Genomic DNA, 10,515 nt, shown 5'->3' on the forward strand with positions numbered 1-10,515 from the left:
CAGATATTGATAATGCTCTGCTACAGAAAGGAATCAAGGGCTAGATATCTGAATGGAAGGAGTCATTATATTCTGCTGCACCCAATGTAAGGTTTCTCATACTTTATATGTGTTTATTTCATAATCGTTTTAGAAGTTCATATTTATGGTGTTAATCAACATACTTGTGAGTAGATCTAAGATTCTGGTAAAATAATTTCCAACAATTTGTATTTCATATAGTATCAATATATTTTCTATTAATTACTTACTTTTAGAATATAAATCTCAACAATATTTTCCAAAATAGTATAAAATAGTAACATTGAGCTCAATTTTTGTTAATTTTTTTTTACCATAACCAACTTAAAACTAATTTCTAACACTAAGAGATGCAAAAAATATAATCAGTTTGGTCATAAACACCTTCAGGTCAGGTTATGAAGTTTTATTTTAATAAAAATTGAGTTTGGATACTATTTTGTACAATTTAAGTAAATATAAGATTTGTTTTGTCATTTAACAAAACAGAGTATTTGATTAGTAACTTTTATAAAATACGAGGTGTAAAATAATATTTACCTTTTATAATATTTTGAATAATTTTTTTTTCAAAAAAATGAAAAAGTAATTAATTATAAGAAAGAAATAAACTAATTAAAATTTAAAATAAAAACTAAAATTGAATTTTGAGTGAGATAATAAGTAGGTAAAATGGTAGAGCTTTTTCATTGAAGAAGAAAAAGATGCTGGTTAGACAATTTTCAAGGGTTGCACTATTTTAGTGTGCATTTTTCACTAATTTAGTGAAAAGTTTATTATTTGATGCAACAACTCTAATAATTTAATACTAAATAAAAATGTTTTTCTTCAAAAATCTCACATTTTGTACTATTTACATAACCAACAATAATTAACTTATACTATAATTATGCTTATTGTCAAAAATAATTTATAATAATTTTAACATAAATTAAAAAGAATAATTTAAAGGGCTTTTTTCATAAATGTACAACAAAAATAAAATAATTACAAAAAATGTGCAAAAAAAAAAAAAATCATTTGAAAAACTTATACATTTTAAAAATTTATTACATAAAACCATACATTTTAATCATTAAATAATATAAATCATTAATAATTAAACTAATTACCATAAATAGAAAACTGTAATTAATGTTTCTAATATTATTTTGTAATATTTTATCCTTATGCTAATTATATTAATGTTTTAAAAATTATTAATAATAAAACATGTTTATTAAAATTCAAAACAAAGAATTCTGTAAAATTAATTAAATAAATAATAAATAATTTTATAAAAATAAACAAATTAAATATTTTTTTTATTAAAGAAAAAATGTTTATTATTTATTTTAGTATGAATTATTATAATTTAATAAGTTTTTTTTTTTCAATAAAATACAATATCAAAATTATAAACATTAATGTATATAAATATAAATAAATGCTTAAAATTACTAAAAATAAACATGACACACATAGTGATATAATAAACATATGTGAATATTATTATTTTGTTTATTAAATTAGTAGCTTTAATAAATAGAAAACAAAATAAACATATATACACAAAGTATTTTATATTATTAGTATGTTTATTATAATTGTAAATATAAAAATAGACATATCCAATTTATATTATACTAAAATAAATATATTCTCTTTTTATTGTTTTTATATATTCATTATTTTTTAATGAGTAAGTAAACGAATCAAATACAATTCTTACATTAAAAAATAAATAAACAAATATAACTTTATAAAGTCCAAATATTATTTAATTAAAAAAAATAAACAGAACACAATAAACAAAAACAAAAGAAAAAGATAAACAATTTATATATATATATTATTTATTTTATAAAAAATTACTAAAAAATAAACATGGCACACATAGAGTAATATAATAAACCTATGTGAATATTATTATTTTGTTTATTAAATTAGTATGTTTAACTAATAAAAAATAAAATAAACACATATATACATACAAAATATTTTATATTATTGATATGTTCATTATAATTGTAAACATAAAAATAGACATATCTAATATTTATACTATACTAAGATAAATATATTTTTTTTCTATTGTTTCTATATGTTGATTATTTTCTACTGAGTTAGTGAACGAATTTATCTATTGAAAAATAATTCTTACATTAAAAAATAAATAAACAAACATAACTTTATAAATTTTAAATATTATATAATTAGAAAAAATAAAATATAAATTGCAGATAAGTGGAAATTAAGATTTTTAAAAATTAGCTAATAATGATATTGGACATAGTTAATAAAAAAAATTATGATTATATATGTTTTGAATTTTAAAAATATATCATTTATATTGTTGACCTGATTTGTATGATAAATACAAATTTTATTGTTTATTATTAGTATATTATTATGTTTTGTAATTATTAATTTACAATTTTATGTAATTAGGGCCCGTTTGGCACAGCTTTTGGAAAAGCTAAAAGCTGCTTTTCAAAAAAGCTGTGACAAAAAGGTGTTTGGTAAGCAGTTAAAAAACAGCTTATTGAAGAAATTATGGAAAAGCTACAGCTAAAAGCTAAAGCTGGTACAACCCAACTTTTAGAAAAAGCTATTTTGATTAAAAGACTTTATAATAAATTATTTTTACTAAAAATTTATTTAATTATTTATTATATATTATAAAAAATAAAAATATTTTTTAAATGAAAAAATATTTAAAAATAAATAATATTTAAATTTCTAATTTTTTATTTTATTTTAAAAAATATTTTATATTGATATTTTTATTATTAACAAATAATATCAATTTATGTTTCTTATAAACTACAATTTTATCTTTTGCAAGTGATAAAAATATAATTTAAAAATATTAAAAATTATTTTTATCAAATGCATATAAATTTATACTATAGAAAAAAATAATTAAAAATATATAAAAAAATAAAAAATTTATATAACATATTTTTTTATATATATTTGTAATTATAATGAACTAGATTAAAATATTATTATTATTGTAATAGAATCTTAACAACTCACAGCACTTTAAAAATTATAATTTACCAAACACTCAAATTTCAATTTTTCCACAGCTTTAAGCAATGCTTTTTCCACAAAGACAAATACTGCTTTTCCCCACAAAGACAATCAGCAACTGGCCCTTAGTAGGCTTACTCATTAATACTGTATAAATTAGTCATAAAAATAGTTATACAAATCTAAATATAGTTAGTTGACTCATTAATATATCTATTATAATTTAATTAAAAATTTGTATGAATTTTTGTAAATATGTTTTCAAATGTGTACATTTTTAAAATTATTTTTTTTTTACATTTTTTGTAATTATTTAAGAAAATGTACACATTCATCTAAAATGCCCTAATTTAAATGAAAAGAAACAAAAGGTTATGTATCAATTTGGTACTGATTCACAATCTAATACTATTAAATATTAATAGCGTGAAATTTTGTACACACTAATTCTTGTATCATTAAAGTAGAATGATGCCAAAATTCTACACTAATTTAATAAAATAGGACACTGTCCGAGATGAGCAAATTGGTGTTGAAATCTTTATTTTATGTTTGATTTTGTTGCACATTGCTATATGAAATGAGTAATGATAATATTGATATGTAAATATATAATTACAAATTTTAGCACACATATACATTATAAAATTTGTGTATAATTTCATTGTTCAAATCAATTAGCACTGGATGATTTTTTAAACAAAAAGTAAGATTGTTTCATATCTTACGATCTTCAGCAGGGCCAACAAAACCCTTCCAAAACCAGTGGCTCTTCCAAACCTCATCCATCTTCTCAATTGGTACATTCTTTGTCTCAGGCAAAAACAAGTAAACAAAAGCAGTCATCACCACCACCCAACCCCCAAAGAAGAAGAAGATTCCAGCTCTAAAATGGCAAAGCATGGCCAGAAATGTCTGAGCCACGATGAAAGTGAACAGAAAGTTCACCACTACCGTAATACTCTGCCCAGCTGATCTTATCTCCAATGGAAATATCTCACTCGGAACCAACCAACCCAAAGGCCCCCACGACCAACCAAATCCAGCCACGTACACTCCTATCAACACAATCACCATATACGCAAACCCTTCCCCCTCTACTCCTCCGTGGTCACCGAGCTTTGCCGCCATAACACCTCCGATCATGATCTGAGAAACAAACATTTGAATTCCTCCCGCCATGAACAGAGCTCTACGCCCAAACTTGTCCACTATAAGCATCGAGATAAAAGTCGAGAAGGCGCCCACCGCACCGGTCATAACCGCAGACAACAGCGAACCGCTTTCCCCAAATCCGATTGTACGGAAGAGAAGTGGGGCGTAGAAAGCAATGACGTTGATTCCGGTCACCTGTTGGAAAAAAGGTAAGGCTATCGCCATCACCAGTTGAGGTCTGTACTTTCTCTCGACGATTTTTCGAAATGGGTGTTTGGTGTTTCTAGCGACGTTGCTGGCTTTTACGAGATCGTTCATTTCGGCTTCCACGTCGTCCGTGCCTCTCACGCGCCGCAGCATGAGCTCTGCTTTGTGTGGATCGTTGTTCCGCTGGATTAGGCTGTTGGGTGTTTCTGGGAGGAAAATGGCGCCGAGGGTAAGGATTGTGGCTGGAAACGCCGCCATGGCTAGGGAGATCCGCCATCCCCAACCGCCTTTGATCTTTTCCGTCCCAAAATTGATTAGACTTGCCGATAAACCGCCAATTCCGATACTGAATTGGAAGCCATTATTGATTGCTCCTCTGAATTTTGGTGGTGCCATTTCGGATAGATACAGAGGTACTGACTGTTATTACAGAAAAAAACAGAAAACAGTTATAACTAACTTTTTTTTTTTTTCATAAGTTGAGAATTTTAGTATGGGAGTGTGTTTAATTACTTGGTTAGCGAAACCAACACCAACTCCAAGCAACATGCGGCCTAGAATTAGCATGTAGATGTTAATGGCGGCACCGCCTAAGGCCGAGCCGGTGAGAAAGGCGGCGCCACCAATTAGGATTGAAGGCTTGCGGCCAAAGGTTTTGGTGACTGAGGAGGCAAAGAAGGAAGCTACAAGACCAGCTAAGTAGAGTGACGATGTGAAAGAGGTCAAGAGTTGACTGTCGAATTTGCAGTAGTTGCTTATTTCCGAGTCTTGTTTCATCTTAATATACACTTCTGGGAAAAATTTCTTTAAGAATGGTTCCATTGAAGTAACCCCACCTTCATTTCATTCATAACATAATCAACTAACGTCAGAAAATTAATTATAAGAACAATAATATTTCATATTTTTTTTTTACAAATATATCTAAAATTGGTTTAGCAAACTCTAAGAGAGACCTGAAATTCCAATGTCGTAGCCAAAAATAACACCTCCCATGGCGGCCATCATACAAGAGAAGATTACAAATGGAGTCATTTTGCCGCTGTATTTGCCATCTCCTTGGCTTTCTACCATTAATCCCACAGCCATAACTTCTTGATCTTCTTCTTCCACCAACTCTCAATATCAGAACAGAAGAAGATAAACAGAGTTGATAGAGAGTGTATCGTTGCAGATAACACATAAAAAGAAGAGAGACTAGTCAATACAGCAATCATAGATAATACAAACAAAAATTATAGCAGCAGTCAAGTTTGACTAGTTGTAATATAATTGAGATTAATGTATTCTTCCAAGTGATGGAGAAATGGGATACGTTTTTTTTTAATTATTATTATTATGTATATAAATTAAATACACATATATAATATTATAATTCATATATAAATTGTTGAAAAGCATCGTGTTGGACTTTTTTGGAGAAAGATGTCGTGAGAATTTGAATGTGCAATTCTTATTTCATCATTTTGTTTTTGCTTCGTTAAGATTAAAATTTGAAGCAGAGTTATTATTTTATAGCTTTTTTTTAACTTGGATAGATTCCTAGCCCTTAAGCTTGGGATCAAATTTGCCCACCAAAACTTTCAGGGGCCTTGGCATTAGACGCTTCAAGGACATGAATAAAACCCTTCTCTCAAAATTGGCGTGGTACATTGCAAAGGAAGTTGATAAACCGTGGGTCAACTATGTTCTTAATAAATACTGTCGATTCGAGAATTTCTGGTCAGTTAAAGCAAAGAGCAACCATTCTTTCTTTTGGAAGTCAGAGATGTAATTGCCAAGGGTTCGGTTTCTTTGGCTACGGTGCGGGGGGAGATTCTATTGATTTATGGAATCAACCTTGGATCCTTTGGATAAATCTGAATGACTTTAAGCTACTTATGGATGGCCTTAAAGCTAATAGATACACAGCTCGTTCGATTGCTGACATCTCTATTGGTAGCTCGTGGAACATGGAGCTTGTCCTGCAAATCTTTGGTTGAGGACTTGGGGAAGCAAATCCTGGAAATTCCTAGAATCCCAAGTCCTCATCCGAATCAACTTATTTGGAAGGTTAACAAGAATGATAAGTTCTCGGTTGAAAGTGCTTATTGTGTAAATCAAGAACAACGTTTCTCTCCTAAAAGAGACATATGAAAGTGGTTGTGGCATTCAGATTTACATCCGAGGATTGCTATCCTTATTTGGAGAGGTTTAAATGAAGCACTACCTACAAAAAAAAATAAGCTTCCTTTCCTATATGACAAAGAATGTCTCCTATGTGGATCGGAGGAGGAAACTTTGTCTTCATCTCTTCAAGGATTGCAGCTTTGCGAGGGCATTATGGTTCTTGGGGTGCCCAAATCTCTTAATTGATAATGTCCCAGGCAGTTCAATAATTCCATTTGCAGAAGTTCTCTTGGCAGGTTCCTCCCTAAATAATAGAAAAAAATATTTTTATCTTCATGGGATGCATTTTCTTTGAGGTTTGGTTGCAACGTAATTGCCTCAGTCGTGGTGGAGTGAATGGGAACCTCTAGCTTGGCATTTCGAGGGTGAATGCCAAATTTATTGAGTTTTCTTCGTTCTCTGGTGTGGAGACTCAGTCAACTACAGAGTCCAGTATGGTGCCTTGTCAAAGGTGGAGATAGGCAAATTTTGTGTTATTTGCTGATGCCTCTTGGTTTCAGGGTAATGTGGGTATCACTGTAGTTGTTGTGAATCGATCAGACAACTTCTGGGCGTTTAAAGTTCAACAGTTGAAAAGCTTCCTCTATTTTGGAAGCAAAATGTCGTGCGGTTCTGCTTGCTCTTCAGTGGGCAAAGCAAAGTAAGTGGAACGATATCCATATTCTCTCTGACTCCCAAATCCTGATGACTGCTTTGGCGAAGGATAGCAGACCCCTGATTGGTCATGTTTAACTGTTTTGTTGGAAGTTTTAGACTTGAGTGCTAGTTCTAGTGTTTGTAACTTCTCCTTATTAATTGCTCTTGTAATTCAGTTGCAGATGGATTAGCAAAAAAAGTTAAAGTCTCTAATATTTCAACTGGTCTGTATTAAGGGGAGGGAATTCCCCCTGTGATTCACAACTTTTTTTCCTAATTCAATGAACGTTTTAGTTCTTCCAAAAAAAAAAATAAACTGAGCAAGCAATGTGTTACCAAAATAATTGGATAAATCTGATTGACAAAACAATAATTGAAATTTGGGTTAATTGAGGTAAAACTCTCAATAATTTCACTTTGCTTGCACTTAACCCCCAAAACTCAATTTTTGGTGGCGAAACCTTCAATACTCATGTTCTGTTAGCAATTTAATATTTCCGTCCATTTTAGGTGTTAAGCGCCATGTTCTGTCCACATGTGCATCTACGTGGACACATTGTACACATGGCGCAATTTTATTGTTCCACATAAAAACTTGTTTAAAAAAATTAAAATAAAATTAATTTGAAATTAAAAAAAATTGTAAATAAAAAAAAATTCTTTTTTCTTTCTTTTTTTCCTTTCTATATCTTTTTCTTTCTTTTCTTTTTTCTTTCTCGTTTGTTCATCTCCTCTCTCTCTCTCTCCCTCTCTCTCTCTCTCTCTCTCTCTCTCTCTCTCTCTTGATCTCCTCTCTCTGTCTCTCTTAGTCCCGATCTAGGGTTTTCAAAACCCTTGGATAGCCACCATAGGCCACCCCAGTAGTTCTCCGACCACCCCAAGGCTCTCGTGATCTCCTCTCTCTCTCTCTCTCTCTCTCTCTCTCTCTCTCTCTCTCTCTCTCTCTCTCTCTCTCTATCTCCCTCTTAGTCCCGATTTAGGTTTTTCAAAGCCCTTGGGCAGCCACCACAGGCCACCTCAGTGGTTCTCCAACCATCCCAAGCTCTCGTGACCTCCTCTATCTCTTTCAGTCCCGATCTAGAGTTTTCAAAAACATTGGGCAACCACCATAGGCCACCTCAACGGTTCTTCGACAACCCTCAGGCCACCTCGACGGTCTCTCCCTCTCGGTGCTCTCGTAAGTCCTCTCCTCATTTCTCTTATCATATATATTGCAGTAAAATGTTATTTCATTTTTATAGATCTAGGTGGAGAGAGAGGCGATTTACAAATTTTCACCATCCTATTTTGGTTTAAGAAACTACATTTTGGTGTTTAGTGATTTGTATTTTTTTCAACTGTTTCAGGTGAGCTTTGATTGGATTTCTGTGGTGGTGGTTTTGGTGAGGTACTGGTTGTTTTGGTTACATGATGGTAGTTTCTTGGGGAGAGTGAGAGATTTCAGGGAGAGAGAGAGAGAGAGAGCTGTAAATGAAAAGAAAAAAGGCAAGAAAAAAAATATTTTTTATTTATTCACAATTTTTTTAATTTTTTACGTGGACTAATAAAATTGTGTCATGTGTACATTGTCTTCACGTAGATACACACGTGTACACTACAATATGACACTTAACACCTAAAATGGACAGAAATATTAAATTGCTAACAGAACACGAGTATTTGGGATTTTGCCGCCTAAATTTAAGTTTTGAGGGTTAAGTGCAAATAAAGTGAAACTATTAGAGATTTTGCCGTAATCAACCCTTAAAGTTTGAGCAAATATAATACAATGGAGTATTATTATAAAGTTCAAGATCACGAATCAGTACTTAGGTGATGAATTAAAGTTCTTTGTTAAAAAGTGTCACATACTATATTAAATCAATCTAAATTTGATAAGTAAATTAAATTTTTATTTATTGAAAAAATATTAAACTTTTAATTGAGTCAACAAAAATATTAACATATTTAATATAAATTAAATTAGTCGACTTGTCAAATTTAAATTAGTTTAACACAGCATATAACACTACCTTTTAACATGAAATCTTAATTGAATGATTAGCAATATTTTACAAAAATTATTATATTAAATTATATAAAAATCAAACATTAATAGGGATATGAAACTTTAAATAGTACTAGATAATACTAATGCCTTTTAATAGTTTACTAGATAATACTAATGACCCAAATATCAAGTACAAAAGAGCAACACGTTTACTAGTTTCTCTATAAAATGAAATCTTGTGTTATTGATGTCTGTTGGAACAGACAAATTTTAATTTGATGCTTGATAAGTCATACAAGAAGACAATATGCATAACTGTTTAACATATTACGAGGAAATATATATTATATTTATAATATTTCCACGATAATTGGAAGATAATATTCATTAAATTTTCAATCACAAAAGGCAGATACAGCTGTTATTTAACTCGAGAGGGTAAAATTAATTAATATGCTCGAGAGGGTAAAATTAATTAAGATAACATCTCCTGGTTCATTCAAATAAAAAAGATAAGGACTAATTAAAATTTTTGTCTTCAAATTTCAACATGTATTATATTATATTTTTAAGAGTTTTTAAATCGTTAAAAATTCTTTCGAGTTATTGAAATTGATAGATTTAACGATTTTTTTTTTCCAATTTTACTAACAACAGTTTGACGTGGATAAAAATTTAGGGGTACAATTTAGTACATGTCAAAGTTCGGATGTACAATTTAGTAGCCTTGTTAGTAAATTTAAATAGAATTAGAAGTCCATGAATCTAACAACCTCAATAGTTCGAAGGGAATTTTTAACAGTGTAAAAAATTTAAGGATATGATTTGATACATGTTAAAGTTCATAAGGTAAAAATCCTAACTGGCCAAAAGATAATTTCTGTTGTTAGTGTAATTGTAATGGAATGAATGTTACTATTCTATGGTTTGGTTATTGTTTAGTGTGATTTTCAAAATATTGTAATATCTTTAATAAAAAATTTGTTAGAATACTTAATAGGATTATTTACAAAAGTATGAAAAAAATATTAGTTTACATATTTATGGGGATAAAATTTATGTTACAAAATATGGTAATATTAGACAGAAAATGACTAGAAAAATGAGAATCCCAACAAAATACCATAAAAAAACTTAAAAAGATTTACAAGAGAAATTATCCCTGAAAAAATTCACTGGAGTTGACATCGTCGTCGGAAAAGTTACTGAAAAATTACTGGAAAAGTCATCATATTTGTCATCGTAGTTGGAAAACTGACAAGTGTTTTCATCGTTACTGAAAAAGTGATCATAGTTGTTATCGTCAGCGTAAAAGTTTT

At 29.8% G+C, this 10,515-nt stretch overlaps 1 protein-coding gene across 1 annotated transcript; it reads right to left on the reverse strand.

Moving 5' to 3' along the window:
* Nucleotides 1-3,611: 3,611 nt before the first annotated feature.
* On the reverse strand, nt 3,612-7,518 carry LOC115707412 (hexose carrier protein HEX6). Its single transcript, XM_030635370.2, has 3 exons — nt 5,358-7,518; nt 4,915-5,237; nt 3,612-4,821 (listed from the first exon to the last, which is right to left on the reverse strand). Exons 1-3 carry the CDS (start codon nt 5,488-5,490, stop codon nt 3,757-3,759), a joined length of 1,521 nt encoding a protein of 506 aa, XP_030491230.2. The 5' UTR covers nt 5,491-7,518; the 3' UTR covers nt 3,612-3,756.
* Between the last annotated feature and the right edge of the window lie 2,997 nt (nt 7,519-10,515).

The sequence above is a fragment of the Cannabis sativa genome, chromosome 1, assembly GCF_029168945.1.
Source record: "Cannabis sativa cultivar Pink pepper isolate KNU-18-1 chromosome 1, ASM2916894v1, whole genome shotgun sequence".
In the NCBI taxonomy this organism is placed as follows: domain Eukaryota; kingdom Viridiplantae; phylum Streptophyta; class Magnoliopsida; order Rosales; family Cannabaceae; genus Cannabis; species Cannabis sativa.